This window comes from Misgurnus anguillicaudatus, chromosome 15 (genome assembly GCF_027580225.2).
Source record: "Misgurnus anguillicaudatus chromosome 15, ASM2758022v2, whole genome shotgun sequence".
NCBI classification, from domain to species: Eukaryota; Metazoa; Chordata; class Actinopteri; order Cypriniformes; family Cobitidae; genus Misgurnus; species Misgurnus anguillicaudatus.
The window spans coordinates 2,885,136-2,901,191 of NC_073351.2; the positions used below are offsets into that span (position 1 = coordinate 2,885,136).

Below are 16,056 nucleotides of genomic sequence, written 5' to 3' on the forward strand. Positions count from 1 at the left end.
TCCTAAACGGTATTGCGCTCTTCTGGTTTACTTTAAAATTCCTATACATCAAACGTAAATCTTTTAAAATCTGTCTGGTTTACATGATGTATTTAAAAGAGCAAAACATTATAACTTAAATGTACTAAAACTATGCATAAATAACCACAAGCACATTGTAGTACATTGATATTTTTGTGCTAAATAAAAGCGTAAAAGTTATACACTACAAATATTCTCAAAGTATAGCTCTACCTTAGTGCACTTGAAAAAAGTCAACTTAATATCAGTAATACTTCATCATTTAAATCCACTAAAATCAATTGGTGTTCCAGAATAGCACACTTGAGTACATTTAGATGTTTTAGGCGTTAAAGTGTTATGATTAGAAATGTGTATGACATGTTTTTCCTTATAACATTTGTATTTTACGTGCTTACAAGGACATAGCATCTTCTAAAATATATTGTGATGGTGATTTAAAAACAGATCAGTACATTGAGTTACTGTTTGTAAAGAAGAAATACAATGACTTTGAGAAGTCAGTGATAAACGCTTCATCCAAAGAATTTTTGTGATGTAAAAACACATCATGACTTTATGAGGAAAGTCAACAGGGTCACAGCAAATATCCAGAACAGACCTGAAACACAACACAGCCGAGTCACTAAAATGTGCCATTGCAAATCTAAATTTAGGACCATATTGACTAAAGGTGAAGTATATACTCACTGCAGAAGGCTGAGGTTCCTGGTGACTGACTGGTTGCAGGCTGAGCGATAGGTTTCATGTTTTGAGTAGGTTTAGCAGCGGTTGTACTGGACACTGTGCCTTTGTTTATCAAAGAAACTGGCCCTGAGCGGATTTTATAGTTGTGGGTTAGAATGCTATCGACTAGTGTCCGCTCCGATGATTTTGTACATGGATCTGCACATCTCTGCGTTTTTCTGGTAGCCGCACAAAGATGCACTTCACACTCAACATACATCTAGAAAGACAAAACAACAGGGTTTAACATAAACACATGAATGCACGATTGATCAAGAATCCATAGCATGAACGTATTGAAGATAATAAATAAAGGATGTACCGTGTCTCCTTTTATGTTCAGAGAACTGAGATATAAGCGGTAAATGCGAACACTTGGTGTTGACGTCAGGACCTCTGATGCTCCATTACCAGATGCACAGCTGAAATACAGACAATCACATTATGGACAAAGGAAGGTAGTCAAGAAACTAGATATAAACTAAGGTTATGTACAGAAGTATGACTATAAACAGATAGATTATAGTGTATTATGTTGGCGATTTGTGTTGGGATGGACACAACTATATGTGCATTTCTTAAAGGACATAGCAGTGCAGTAGAAGCAGAAAATATTCGGGTAGGTTTAAGTTTTAGATTGATTGGATTCATCTTCAAGTCAACGGTTGTCTCTATGAAAATATAACTGTGATGCCTGACTTCACAGACACCACTTGTTATTCATATTTTCAATATAGAATGAGAATACAAATTTGCTTGTGTATCACTAGACTTTCACAACACGGCTGATGTTGGTACTGACCCTTGGTTCAGCAGGGGCTGTGTGTGAAGAAAGTCTTTTGACTCCGACTCAACACATCGGCTCACCATGAGCTCCGCACGGGCCAATGAAGAGTTGGAAAATACATGTAGGTCCAGCATGTCCATCTTGCCAGCACGCTGGAGATCTCGAGCCATATGCATAGGCTGCAAACGTGCATGTCGTGTATCGGCGGCCATGGGTCCCTTGCCGGGAATGTGGAACTCGAGCCAGAAGGACACGGCACCGAATGTCTCCAGCTCTGTGGGTATGGAGACTTTCAATCTTGGACCTTCGGCTTGTTGGCCGGGAATCCGGCAGGCGAGCGGAAGAACGAGACTGGCAGCTCTGGTGATAGTCGAGTTGGGATTTACGCTGCGTAAAGTGTTGGTGTACAATAGTTCTGATCCTAAGTGCTGGAAAAGAGATTTCAGTGAAGAGAAATAAGTGGAAAATCAAGTGGAGTCATAGGTGAGCTATTTAAAGCTGTTTATCTCTGACCCTAATCAATCTAAACCTTACAGTCCTAAAGACTGCTAGAAAAGGTAGTTGTCTAAAGTCTTCTGAAACATATCTCACGTCACTGTGTGAGGAACAAACAGAATATTACTGTAAATAATCCAATCCCATGTAGCTTTCAGCTCTTGCTTTTGCACATAATCAGTGTAAGTTATGATGAGACACGCAACCATTTCGAATAGCATGCCTTAAAGCAGTGGTTTTCAAACTGGGGGCCGCGAGATGGTGCCAGGGGGGCCCAAGTTTTATTACATTTTATGAAATACATTAATTTATCATGAATTCTGTGTAATTAAACTTAAATAAAACAAGCTACTAACCAAAAGCACTACTTTTTTGTATAATTTAATGTTTTTTTATTAAAATGTTGAGTTTTAGAACAGTTTTTGTCACAATTTTTTTTGGGGGGCCGCGAAGGAATGCACCGTACACAAGGGGGGCCGAACTCTGAAAAAGTTTGGGAACCACTGTCTTAAAGCAGCAACTTCAAATATGCAGAATCGCAAATTAAAGAGCTAAGACGAATGTTTCCCACATGAAGGGGATCTTAGCATCCTTGAGTTTCTTGAAAGCATCATGTGTGTGTTTTATCTGAGAAGTTGCTGAAAGCATACATCTCAAGGTTTTCACCTGATGTGTCCGATACGAGTCAGATGAAGTCAGACTGAGCATTGAATAAGAGTATTCTGTAAATACTCTTGCTCTGCTTATTTTTATTAAATCATTACTTGGTCCTTTGCCTGCTGTTCATCTAAACTCTGTATCAGAATTATGGTTGAGTCGAAGTGTTAACTCCTAACACAGTTGACTAGCTTTGATTGACAGACTATTGTCCTGATGAATAGAGAGATCTAGTGAGAAATAGTGAACTGGATCTACACCTTGGATCTGTAGATCTTACATTTTCAGCATACTCACATGTGGATCTAACAAAAGTATTATATGACTTAAGAGGTTTTGGAAAAGCCTTACAATGTTTGCTCGGATTTACATCTCCTCGTATAGTAGAAAGCATGTTGGACATAATGCAAAACATCTGTATTTGTGTCAAGGTAATGAAAGCCACATGGGTTTGGAAGGTGTGTTCACACTATATATCGTAATTACAATAGTTTTTACGCGATTAAATTTTGCAATTAAAGGTCCTCATAGAGCTCGTAATAACAGCTTGTGGACTGGGAATTTTTTGAGAGCTATGATTTGTACCATGTGACCGCAGATATTTAGCAGATGAATTAAAAGGTAATTTAACGTTGTAATTATGTATTTTACAGCTGCCAAAATTGTCTATTTTAAAATGGATTTATTTAGCCATTGATATCATTGCTATAGAAATGCATAATCCCCAGTCCAGTTCCCAACTTCCCACGTCACGATTTGTCATTTAAAACTACAGTAATTACCATATGGCATTAACGAAGAATAAATCATTACAGAATTTTTACATTTTTGGGTGAACGATTTCCAAAGTGTTAAATGAGGTGTTATTTCAGTCTGTCCCTATGACAGAATAAAGAAGGTCTCGTACCAGTGTTTTGGTACCACATCCTATCAAAGAGAAGGTTGTTGTTATATGTGTACTGTTGTAAAACACCGGACAGGTCGGGTCGTTCAGCTGCAGCTCAGAGAAATGAAGATTCTTCAGAAATGAAACGGGCAACACCAGCGACATTTGCAGCTCCCGCTCCTTACATTTCAACTCTGAGAGAGAACAAGATGTCAAATATCTTTATAAAACTTGCCTCAAAATTGCTTCAAAGCAGCTTTACAAGAAAGAGGAACAAATTTTATTTAGCAAATTTTGGGAGGAGCATGGTCATGTAATACAACCAATCAGAATGAAGAGGTCTGTCTCTAAAAAGTTGTCCTTCACCTCTGGTTAACCACTCAACTGTCACCACCACTTTTTGAGTGTGGGGGGGGGATGTTCACCTTTAAATCAGTATAATATAACTCTGGCATTTATAAGTCTAGAAACCTAATGTTTGTCTGAAAAAAAGTCATACGTCTCAACTAGTTTTGATCCAAATTTCAAGATTAAATCACAAAAACTGAGGTTTGTAATCAGTAGATTTACCAACAATGGCCACTAGGTGTCAATGCTTTGCTGCATACTCTGTCACAAATTGATACATTACTGCCACTGCACTACTCTTAGTGGAAAAAGGTTTTGAAAGATGAAAACAGTATTCTTAGACCTTTCCAATGATAAATAGTTTGTCGGGATTAATTTTCTAAATTTTATGCACCTCTGGTGGATCGCAAACCCTGCTCTAGAGGAACGATGACAGTAAAGTGGATTAAAGCCCTCTCCCCTCAGACAGCCCGGCAAAGACGCTTTATCATCTAATCTGACTACATGTTAATGTCAACTTGTGAAGTGTCTATACTGTCTTTATTTACTGTAAAGCTGCTTTGCAACAATGTAATGAAAAGCACTATATAAATAAACCTGAATTGAATTTAAATGCTCCAGAGACCACAAAGATAAACAAGAACATAACATAAATGCCTCTTACAGGGTATAATATATTTTATTGGTCCACTGTTGGACCAGTGTGAGCCAACAACTTATCAGCCAATCCTGGAGCCCAAAACTGATCTGCATTCTAACCATCGGGTCAATATCAACACGTGACCCTGCTCAGACAAGACTATATCTCTTCCTGCACCAAATTATCTTTGTTTAATAAGGCAAAAAAAATTTATTTTTATTTTAGAAGGGCTTGCTTAGAATTTTACTTGCTTAGATCACTGCACTTTACAGCTCACGCTTGAAGTTTAAAGGCTATAATCTATTTATACGAGTATTAAAAGAATGAGTACAAATCCAGTCATAGGGAAGCGTTCACTAGTGCTCATAAGACTCAGCTTCGTTCTGGTTGACACTGACATGGCCTCGCTCTTAACTTGTCTTTTTGGACTAAAGGTAATCTTTAGATCAAAGGTCTTTGGCTGCTGGATCAGATTAATTGACAAACACACAGACAGACACACACACACACAAAACACACACACACACACACACAACCTCACTCTCATTTGGCCCAACAACAGTGCAAACACAGCTAATGAGGTTTTGATTGTTCAAACATTGTGAATGTGAGTCAGTACAGATTTAAAAAAACAGATGTTCAGTGATATTACCTGTTCCTGGAGGCAAAGGGTCTGTTAGCGCTAAAAGAAATAATACAGACAAGAAAAAAAAAACAATAAAGATCAGTAGCACATGACTTCACATCTTTAGTTTTAACATACAAACCAGAAAATGAGAATCATAATATAATCTTACTCTGTTGGAGCCATAAACACCTGATGTCAGACTGCAGGCTGTAAACAGTGAAACTGATTTCATCTAAGCTGTCAATCATCAGTCATAAATCTCTCATTGTGAGACAAACTGGTGATTACCTCTTAGTGTTTGCAACAAAACAAACTGAGATCAGCTGTGCTGTTGGATCAGGACCTCTGACCCAGGACAATGTTGTGGATCTTCTGAAGTTCAGGGTTGTTGTCATGGCTGATATAAAGAGGCCTGATGGACCAATCACTGAAACTTCTGTCAATCTAAGAAGACACAAAAGAATATCAACCAATGTTCTGACAAATCAACACAGGCTTTCATTAACTTATAATCAATTCCTCGTACTTTGTTATTATTTTAAATGAAAGACTTGATGTGAAGTCAGTTCTTAAGCACACAGACCGTAAAACACATAAGTGTGTGTGAGGTCTTACTCCTCTACTCTTGAGTAAACTGTAATGTTGACATGGACGTCCTCAAAGGGCAGCAGGTTCACCAGTTGGCTGGCAGCCGGGTTTACAGATGTGAACTCTGGTACGGCTGGACAGCCTTCGTCATTCTGAACTGCAAACACCACAACATAAACCTTTACAGTATGTAGACAATAACAGAAAAATTAGTCCTGGGGCCTCATTTATAAAATGCTATGTAAAAACCATCCTACATTTGATCTTACGATCATTTAACAAAAATGCGTACGTGTGATTCATAAACCGAACATACGCGCAGAAAACGCGCGTACCTCTTTCAGATCTATAAATCGCAAATGAACTTGAACTTGTGCGCGTAGCCGAGCAGTTTCAGATCTCCGCCTTTAAACGATGCCTAATAAATCTCATAGACATAAAAGAGCGCTTGTCAATGTTTAAACACAATTTCAAACAGCAAGAATGGCTTATATTTCAGAAAACCTGCAGCAATCAGACAAGCAAAAGTGCGTAAGTCTGCTCAGATCCTGACGTGGCGCTAAGCACTTTTCCACGTCAAAGACAGTTTTTATAAATATGGACTTTGCCTTGGATTATTGCGTACGCACACTTTACGATCAAATCTGTGCGTACGCACGCTTTATAAATGAGGCCCCTGAACTCCTGATCTGTAGTATCTAATGCATTTTTGTAAATGATATAGTAGAGGTGTATTAATGTCTGTCTGGGTCCTTATTCTGATAACAAAATTGATTATTCATATTAGTATGAATAGGGGTTAAAAGAACCAATCATGAAATCTGATGATTGTCTTTCTTGTCTTTTCTACATAGCATTTAAGGCTATATTCATGGTGAGAATAAAGTCACATTTTTTTAATTAGACTTGAAAAGTTTAAAATGTATTGTACCTAAAAATCGTAAAACTGTGTTTGGATTCTGATGATTGTCTCTGTACAGACCTGTGCCAACCTGTGCACATGCTCAGAAGCTGAAATAGTGTTTTTAGCTCAATCTGAGCTTACGAGACAAAAGTGATGGTAGAGTTAATGTCAGGTTTAATTCCCAATTCAAATCGATAGGACTTTGATGACATCATGTAGTGCAGACTTTAGGGACCCTTGATGCGAGTCCACATGTGCTCTGTCCTAAATGGCACACTTCATGTGTACTTTCGGTCTCGTGGCCTTAAATTGCGCGTGCTCGCTTAGTCTACGAGTCCGTAGGGTGTCCCATCTGTCATTCTTACGCTTTAAAGTGTGCTCATCAGTGCCTCCTTTGCCCCTTAATGCGGTCTTCAGCGAAGCCCGCACTGCAGCAGGCTTCGCGCACTTTACCAACCCAGAAGTTCTCATGAAAAAGCAATCAGACCAATCAGATTTCGGGAGGGAGGAGTTCGCACTGACGGGGTGCACCCACGTGGACTCGCATCAAGGGTCCCTAAACTCTGGACTACGTGATGTCATCAAAATGTGGACTCTGAGGAGGACCACAAGTCCAGAGTGTGCCATTTGGGACAGGGCCATGGTTGCACTGGAGTCGTATTTTGGGACAGACTCAAGCGTCAAGCCGGAAATAGGAAGAGAAGTTGCCCGTCAGTGTGAACTCCTCCCTTCTGTCTTCTGATTGGTCTAATTGCTCCTTCACAAGGACTTCTGGGTTCTGGGTGCACGAAGCCTGCTGCAATGCGCTAATGAGCATACTTCGAAGCGTAAAAATGACAGATGGGACACCCTACGGACTCGTAGACTAAGCGAGCATACGCAATTTAAGACCATGAGACCGAAAGTCCACATGAAGTGCGCCATTTGGGACAGGGCCCATAACAGCCTGAAAGCGCTGCAAACATGGCCGCCTGGTGCGACTTTTCCTAAAGGGACTTTGTTACCAGTGAGCAAGACAGTTCAGAGATCACTGGCAATTTAAACTCATTAAACTTGACTTGTAAGTGACGAAACATTAAAAAATACTTAGTTTCAAAGCAAAAACTTTAGCAAACTGTAGGAATGACCCTGATAATGATACTCTAGCTGTATTGTCAAATACAGTATTTATAGTATTTATTTCATTGATACTTTATGGTACAATTACATGTGAGTGTGAATTTTATTCGTAGTATAAGACTAACCTGTTATTGTGAGCTGTAGAGATACAGTGGAGAAAGAGTTTGATTTGTTGTTGGCAGATGAAGGAAAATCCTCCACTATAATCTTCACTGTATAGAGACCTGGAGATGCTCCACCTTCATACAGCAGTGTACACGTCTCCTGTCACACATATAAAGTAAAAACGTTTGTATGAACACTTGCACATGAACTATATGAATAAAATGAAAGTCAATATCTAAACTGTATGACGATGGCTGACTTCATTTAGCTGTAAAAATGCATCCAGGTTATTCCTCCTAAAACGACAGCGGACATAATCTCCATCCAGATCCATCACGCTCAGAGGGATTACCTGACTGCAACCTGCACGTAACCTAACACAAACAGACCCAGAGTCTTAGCATGTCTTCTGTATGTATACATGTATGTATGTGTTTAGCAGTGCAGGTGTGTATTCTGGAGGTTTCCACCTGACAGGAGGAAGCAGCGCAATGTACGGAGGCCGGTTGATGCTGTTTGTGTCCGCTCTGATGGACAGATCAGCTCTTGTATACAGTGACACATCTTCATTAACGCTGCGAAGTGAAATAACATGAGACTCATCCTTTTCACATAGTTCATTTAATATTTGTACAGCATCCGTCGCCTCTCACCCAAGCCTTAATGTGAAGGTGTGGTTTTTGGGAATGGTTTTCTGCCACTGATGGAGACACCAGCCTGGTGAAGGTAAAAGTCCTGTGAGAGGAGAGGTGTTGACCAGAGCACTGCAGTCCACTTCACTGCACAACTGATCCAGAGCTGGACACGGCAAACTGAACAACACACTGTAATATGCACGGAGCTGTAGGACAGAACAACAACAACACAGTATTACACAACACAGAATGATCAAAAGCTTTCTTCATTAGGGCCTGAGCATCAAGGTTCGGCAGATCATCTTCATATTTGGTGAGTTTCATCTTAAGGCCTTTGTGATGCTAAATTGCGAAGGATTTGACTCTACGTGAAAATTTGTGTTGGTTCAGGCCCGAAAAACTTGATGTTTTCCCATGAAACAGGAAGTTGCTGGAACTCAGGCATACAGTGTCCGATCTGTCCCAAACTTCATATGATTGCTAAGAGTCCTGACCTAAACACATCAACATACCAATTTTCATTTATAGTCAAAGCACCACCAGCTGGCAACCTGAAGGGACATGTTTTAGCACCCCTTTCAAATATTCAACGAAGCAGCCTTTGGACTGTGTTTAATGTATATGAATTTCAGTATGTATTATTACAAGCCCTACAAAAAAGTCTCTTGGAGCAATGCCCTACACCCAACAGGAAGTCAGCTATTTTTAATTATTTCTCAGATTTTGGCTTAGTTTTTCTCATTTCCAGCAGTCATACTTTAACTAACTCCTCCTACAGTTTTTGTCGGATCATCATCATATTTGGCGAGTCTCATCTTAAGGCCTTTGTGATGCTAAATTGTGAAGGATTTGATTCTATGTTAAAATTTGTGTCTGTTTCGGCCCCCCAAAGTTTAACGTTTCGCTACTAAACAGGTTGCTGGAACTCAGGCATACAGTGTGCAATCTGTCCCTAACTTCACATGATTAATAAGAGTCCTGGACTGAACACATCTACATGTCAATAGTCACTTATGGTCATAGCACCACCAGCTGGCAACAGGAAGTGACATGTTTACACTGATAATGCAATGTCTGATCTTTCCCTAACTTCATATGATTGATAAAAGTAGTGGACTGAACACATCTACATGGCAATAGTCACTTTTAGTTATAGTGACACCTGCTGGCAACAGGAAGTGACATGATTACAATGATTATGTAATGTCGGATATGTCCCAAACTGCACTTGATTAATAAGAGTCCTGGACTGAACACATCTACATGCCAATAGTCACTTATAGTTATAGCGCCACCTGCTGGCAACAGGAAGTGACATGTTTACAATGATTATGCAATGTTGGATTTGTCCCAAACTTCACATTATTGATAAGAGTCCTGACCTGAACAAATCTGCATGTCAATAATCACTTATGGTAATAGTGCCACCATCTGGCAACAGGAAGTGACATGTTTTACACTGATTACGTTATGTCTGATTTGTCCCACATGATTCATACGAGTCCTGACCTAAACACCTCTACATGCCAGTATTCACATATAGTCATAGTCCCACTAGCTGGCAACAGAAAGTGATGTTTTTCATTGATTTTTTTAATGTCCGATCTACCCCACACTTTACATAATTAATAAGAGTCCTGCACTGATTATGATGATGTAAACAATAAACCTTATGTTTTATGTTAGGAGATGACCATTCCTGATATCAAATGAGAGGACAGTGGATCTATCAAAGATAAACACACAGCGATGAATGAGCCACAGTTTAAAGGGCCTATAAGTCCTGAACATATAGAGCAGTTAAGACAACATATTAATCCTTTACAACCCTCCAAGTACAATGGCATGGACATTTATATGAGCACAGTCCAGTTTGTGCAAAATCTGCATACTGAAAAGCAGATCTTGTTGCATGTAGTGTGCTTTTCATTATTTTTGAACTTTGTTACTTTTTTACTACTAGATGTCATCAAATAAACATTATCTTCTGTTTAATCTTTTTTATTGACCACATTACAATGAACATTAAGTCCTTCAATCAAAACTGCATACAAAGCTAGCTAGCAAAGGACAAAGTTGCACAAAGTAACTCAAACATATCATCGCGTCTGCTGAGAAAGATGTGTAACAACAAGTATCCTTTTGTGGTTGGCTCCACTTACTGAACAATTTCCAGGTTAGCTTTACACAATCTTTCCAATTCATTATTGTTATAATGAGTTTTATAAACACTGATTGTAATGTTATGACGGTTACTTAATTAAATATCACCTCCATCTGTGATGTGTTGAACGTTGTATGAGATGTACCTTGACAAATGCTGTTTGTTTGCTGAAATGTGTTATAAAGCTTGTAATAAAGTGAAATAAGTGCATTTATATTTTGTCTTGTCAACTTCACAAACCAACCCAGAGTTTCTTGAGCTTTATATAAAGAGAAGAAAAAGCTTTAATATGTTAGCACATTACTCCACATACAATTGAAAAAAGTATATAATATTCAGTTTCTGTTTTAGTTTAATGGTTTTAGGGGTGGTTTCCCAGGTTGTTTGAGCTGCTTTCATTTAAAAACACCATGTACTGACATATTTTAACATATCAGTGCAATGGTTTTGTCTCACGATGCACACCAATATATTTTTTTGTAAGGTTTGTTTGTTAAAGGTGCTGTAAGCGAATCTGTGTGACGTTACTTTTTGTTGATGTTTGAACTGTTTTCAAACAAACAGAGCGTAGCTAACTGCTCCCCCTCCCTTCCGTGCTTTCATAAACGCGCCTAACCCTAACCCCCAAATCCTTCTTGTCGTTTATTGGCTGGAACACTTTGTTATCGTTTCTGGTGTTAGGTTTGGCCACTTTGTTTTTATTGCAGCTTGTGAAGCCTCTACAGAGATCGCGTTTTTTACAGTTTGATGAGCGGACAGGCAGCAAGCAGATAGTGAGGAGATGTTTGCTGTATGTAACAAAAAATGTTTTATGGTCTAAAACGCGTGAATTCCCTTAGAGCACCTTTAAAACTTCTTAAACACTGCAAAAATGACTTTCTTACTTAGTGTTTTTGTCTTGTTTTCAGTAAAAATATCTAAAAATTCTTAAATTAAGATGTATTTTCTTGATAAGCAAAATGAAAATAATGACAAATAAGTCTAGTTTTTAGACAAAAATATCAAATTTAAGTGAATTTGTGCTTAAAACAAGCAACAAATCTGCCAATGGAATAAGAAAAAATTTTATTGGAAAAAAAGTACTTTTTTATTTGCTGTTTTATAAGAAGGGTAACAGCGCCACCTACTGCATATATGTTACTGGCGGGGAAGCGTTGCCTCTTAAAGCTCACGTAACACACGCTGTTTCTGCATTTCTGATATCAATCTGGAGTACCTATAGAGTAGTATGACATCCTTTATATCTCTGAAGAGTCTTTAGTTTAATCAGATTTATAAAAGAAATATTAGCTTTAACGAATCTTTCCGATAACGTACGAAAAAATGAAGAAGGAGGAGTTATAACACGGGAGGAGCGAGTACGAGTCATGCAACACTATACAACACTTATAACGTATGATTCACTACATGTTCATGTCATTTATATAATATACACGCGCCTATTTCCATCATAAGACAGAAGTCTTACTTACCACGTGTAACTCGTCATGACCCGGTTCTGAAAATCCACCGCATCAAACACACACGCAAAACTCCGCTGCTAATCCTGATAATAAACTATATCCATTGTTTCCATGAGGCTGGATGTCTTCTCCTTACATCCAAAAACACACTTCTTGTTGTGCCATTGTTGACTTTTGAAATTAAACAAAGCTGAGTGGCGTGATAAGCTGTTAGCAAGCTCTAGCGTCTCCCGCTGACTGACGGCTGGGCGGGGTTTTCCGGGGGTAGTTTTCCGGCGGAAGCCCATATAAAGAAGTGATACGTATCGAAAACCCCTGAAACGTCAGTTAGAACCGTAATCGAAAAAAATTAGCCGAAACTTGTACGAACCCTGGCGAAGTGCATTCGGCACAGAAATACTCTGAAACACGCCCAACTGCATTTTTGACACTTTGCCTACGTTTAGCATGAGGAAACAACTCTATAACTGTGTTAATAAATCAGAATGCTTGAAATACCATTAAACCCCCCCTTTAATTGACCAGATAAATAGTCTGTGGCTGGTAAAGGGTTATTGTTTTCAACCTCTTGACCAAAGCATTTCTGTTGTCAAGCTCACCCTGGCACGACGCTTTGATAATTCGACATCATGAAGGCCATGCACGCTCAAGTCATCGTGTGTGGAACAGCACGAGTCGTTCATGTATCACATTTGAAGTTCGCGCCTCCTCCTGACAGCTGCTGGATTTCTCCTCCAAAGGGTATTTGTCTTTTATTTAAGTTTTTATGATGTTTGCTTATAGCAGTCGTTTTAAATGCAGTATTGCTTACAGAAGTAACGAAATAGGGCAAAGCAATCATATAAATCAAGTTTTTTATTGAGCTGTATCTCCAGCAAAAGAAGAAATTAAGTGATTTTAACTGCAGTTCGTGCGTTTTTCACCAACACTGTAGTGAATTATTTTAATTCCTCTTTTTAAAATTAATATTATGTTCAATTTCATAGTCAATTTGCTTTTCGCTAAGTAATTACAGCAAAATGATTGTTAAACAATTTTTGTGAGTCACTAGATGGCAGCGCAGACGCAATAAAACGAACATAAGTGAAGCTCAGAAGCTAACGTTAGCTTTAATTAATAAAACACTGAAAAATACACTAATGGTTAGGGTTTATTGTTTGTATTGTACCATACATCCATACTGAAAAAAAACTCCTAAAACCAGCATAAGCAGGTTGGCTGGTTTTAGCTGGTTTTGCTAGCAAGCTGGTCACTTTTTAAGCTGGTCTAGCTGGACATAACTGGTCAGGCTGGAAGACCAGCTGACCTGACCAGCTTTGCCAGGCTGGGAGGACCAGCTTAAACCAGCTACTGCAGATACAGATAAAGTAGCCTACAGTTTTTCTCAGTCTCTTTGGAGCATTTATCAGATCAGAAATTAATTTTTCAAAACACTTCACATCATCAAGTCATTCTCGCTGTTTTGGACAAATTGTAAATGCTTTGATACAATCATGCACTCGATCATGTAAACTTGTCTTCTGTTTGCTACAGTTTTAATTGCTTATGTTATATATTAAAAATTAATGAATAGAATAATATTGAAATAAACAGAGGTTCAGTCTGACCCTATTTAGAGTAATCAGAAATGTTACTCTAAACGGAAACACAGCCTCCAGGCTTCTAAGTACACTTAAACTAACGCCAATTGCTATTCGTATCTCACAAATCCTCAGCTGATGTATTATTCACTATCTAACTGGGATTGGGCCGATCCTAGCCTGATTTCAGTCCTTACGGTAACTACGGATACAACGATATTACTTGCAGTGTCAACATTTACCGAGCAACACAGAATAAAATCAAACATAACAAATTTATTAACCAGGTAGGAAAAACATAATTCAGAAGCCAATTTACATTCAAATTCAAATATGAAGAAACAAATATAATCAAATGAGAATAATGCATACCTGGCAAATGATGAATATCTGGTTACAGATTTCTCAAAGTAAAATTAAATACATGATGCTGTATAACACCAAACAAGACCAGTTTCAAATTCTTTGTGCATGTAGAATGTAGCATTCCATATACAGGTTGCTTTTAGATCATGAGGAGAGGGGGACGAGAAAGTGTGATAGGGTGTGACTCTTCTGTCCCACACCATGGGGTAACTGTCTTGGGGGGTAGATGTGAATTCTTTGAAAAGGTTTCAAATGATAATTCAACAGGAATTAGGAAGCGGTTTCCTGTGGATTCAGCCATTTGCTGCTGACTTTAGAAATACCTTTTGTCAGGGTTTGGCACCACCTTACACCTTACTATTTATACAAATACACTTAGTTGGGGTTTATTGTTTTTTTCATTACTAAGTTCTACTTAATACTAGTGTTTTACACAGTAATGCACTGAACAATATAGAAACATACACCTTAATTTTTCTTTAAAAACACCATTAGAAATGGTCCCGACCCCTAGATCTGAGTAAACCGTACAAAAGATCTCTTAAAGGGATAGTTCAACCAAAATACACCTTATTTGGTTCTGCAAGGAACTATTCATAAGCTCTGTCCCAAATTACATACTATACACTTAAACTACACACTATGTACTCACACATCAAGTGTATACATTTTAGAAGAGTAGTATCGTCCCAAATAAAACACTTGATGGTTTTGTACTAATCAGGGCCCGGTTCCCCGAAACGTTCTTATCGCTAAGTAGTCCTGATCCTATTCCTTAACCTCTCTCTTAACTCTATGGCACGATTCCCAAAACATTTGTACGCTAAGTATATCTTCTGTAAGTCACACTTTCGTAAGGTTGGTCTGGACCATTCGTAAGCTCTCTCTTAGCGTTGTTTGAGCGCAAAACGCTATCGCTGCAGTCTTTAGAAATCAGTGCAGCGCAGTACAAGTCAAACTATGGTATGCTGACAATGATTTTATGTTATGGACATTTTAAGACTTTAAAATGTGTTTGCAATGGATACAGAGCTATTTATGCAGTTGACTTTATTTGGTATCAGAACTTTATTTGGTTCCCTCTATGTTTATAATATGATTCATACTGTAAAAATAATTGACTTACAATCAAGAACAATCAAGATACATAAATGCACACACACACACATCTCAGTAGCCATTAAAACTTTCAATGTATATAAAGAATAAACGTATAATGTGATAAAAACGCTATAAAAACACTAAAGGAAAACATAGGGGGAACAGACTTCCACACAACACCGGCCACGGAGCTGTTTAGTCCATGGGTATTTAAAACCTTTTGACAATTTGCCTGACGTGGCTAAATAAATAAAAAATCTCCCCTACCGAAGACAACCCGTTATGGAGCTGCTTGTTCTTCTCAGACCATATTCTCTATCTAACTCTCTCTGTTTATTGTAGATAAGTTACTTTTTATTGAAAACATTAATGGCAAGCAATACCGCATTAAACAGAAGTACTACAGCTGCTTGTAAAGTAATTCTGATTGTTAACTACCTTACCATAAGTACCATTAGTATAAAAGTGTATTATATCATTTTTTTAAGTCGTTAAACCCAAGTCAAGAAGCGGCAGAAGTGGCACAACGGGATAAGGAGGGTGGATGATTAGCGAGGGATAAACGGTTCGTCTACCCGTATTACTGACAATTTGATAATTTAATTAATAGTCTATATTTTACGGATAACTTAAACTATGTTAAAATAAATGTTACTGGAATAATTTGAGTAATGTTTTATTTGTATAGAGCGTGTTGTCTTTCTAACACGCACCGGCCCGGCGGCGGGCCCTAGGGGGCGTTTTTACGTGTTTTTGTACTTTGTTTAACATCAAATATTCAATCAACAATCATAAACTTTGCATTATTTGAAAGTTTAAACACTCCAAATTCATGTTCTGAGC

At 38.3% G+C, this 16,056-nt stretch overlaps 1 protein-coding gene across 2 annotated transcripts in view; it reads right to left on the reverse strand.

Moving 5' to 3' along the window:
• Positions 1 to 53: 53 nt before the first annotated feature.
• Positions 54 to 16,056, reverse strand: part of LOC129418617 (uncharacterized) — a 35,405-nt gene continuing 19,402 nt past the window's right edge. For both annotated transcript variants that reach the window (XM_073853287.1, XM_073853286.1), the window contains exons 3-15: positions 8,558 to 8,745; positions 8,375 to 8,479; positions 8,164 to 8,278; positions 7,925 to 8,063; positions 5,804 to 5,933; positions 5,477 to 5,632; positions 5,358 to 5,395; positions 5,213 to 5,242; positions 3,594 to 3,766; positions 1,550 to 1,962; positions 1,070 to 1,169; positions 712 to 967; positions 54 to 622 (exon numbers count right to left, since the gene is read on the reverse strand). In XM_073853287.1, the coding sequence (XP_073709388.1) occupies positions 570 to 622; positions 712 to 967; positions 1,070 to 1,169; positions 1,550 to 1,962; positions 3,594 to 3,766; positions 5,213 to 5,242; positions 5,358 to 5,395; positions 5,477 to 5,632; positions 5,804 to 5,933; positions 7,925 to 8,063; positions 8,164 to 8,278; positions 8,375 to 8,479; positions 8,558 to 8,745 (1,896 nt within the window). In that variant the 3' untranslated portion in view covers positions 54 to 569. The remainder of the gene's footprint in view (positions 623 to 711; positions 968 to 1,069; positions 1,170 to 1,549; positions 1,963 to 3,593; positions 3,767 to 5,212; positions 5,243 to 5,357; positions 5,396 to 5,476; positions 5,633 to 5,803; positions 5,934 to 7,924; positions 8,064 to 8,163; positions 8,279 to 8,374; positions 8,480 to 8,557; positions 8,746 to 16,056) is intronic.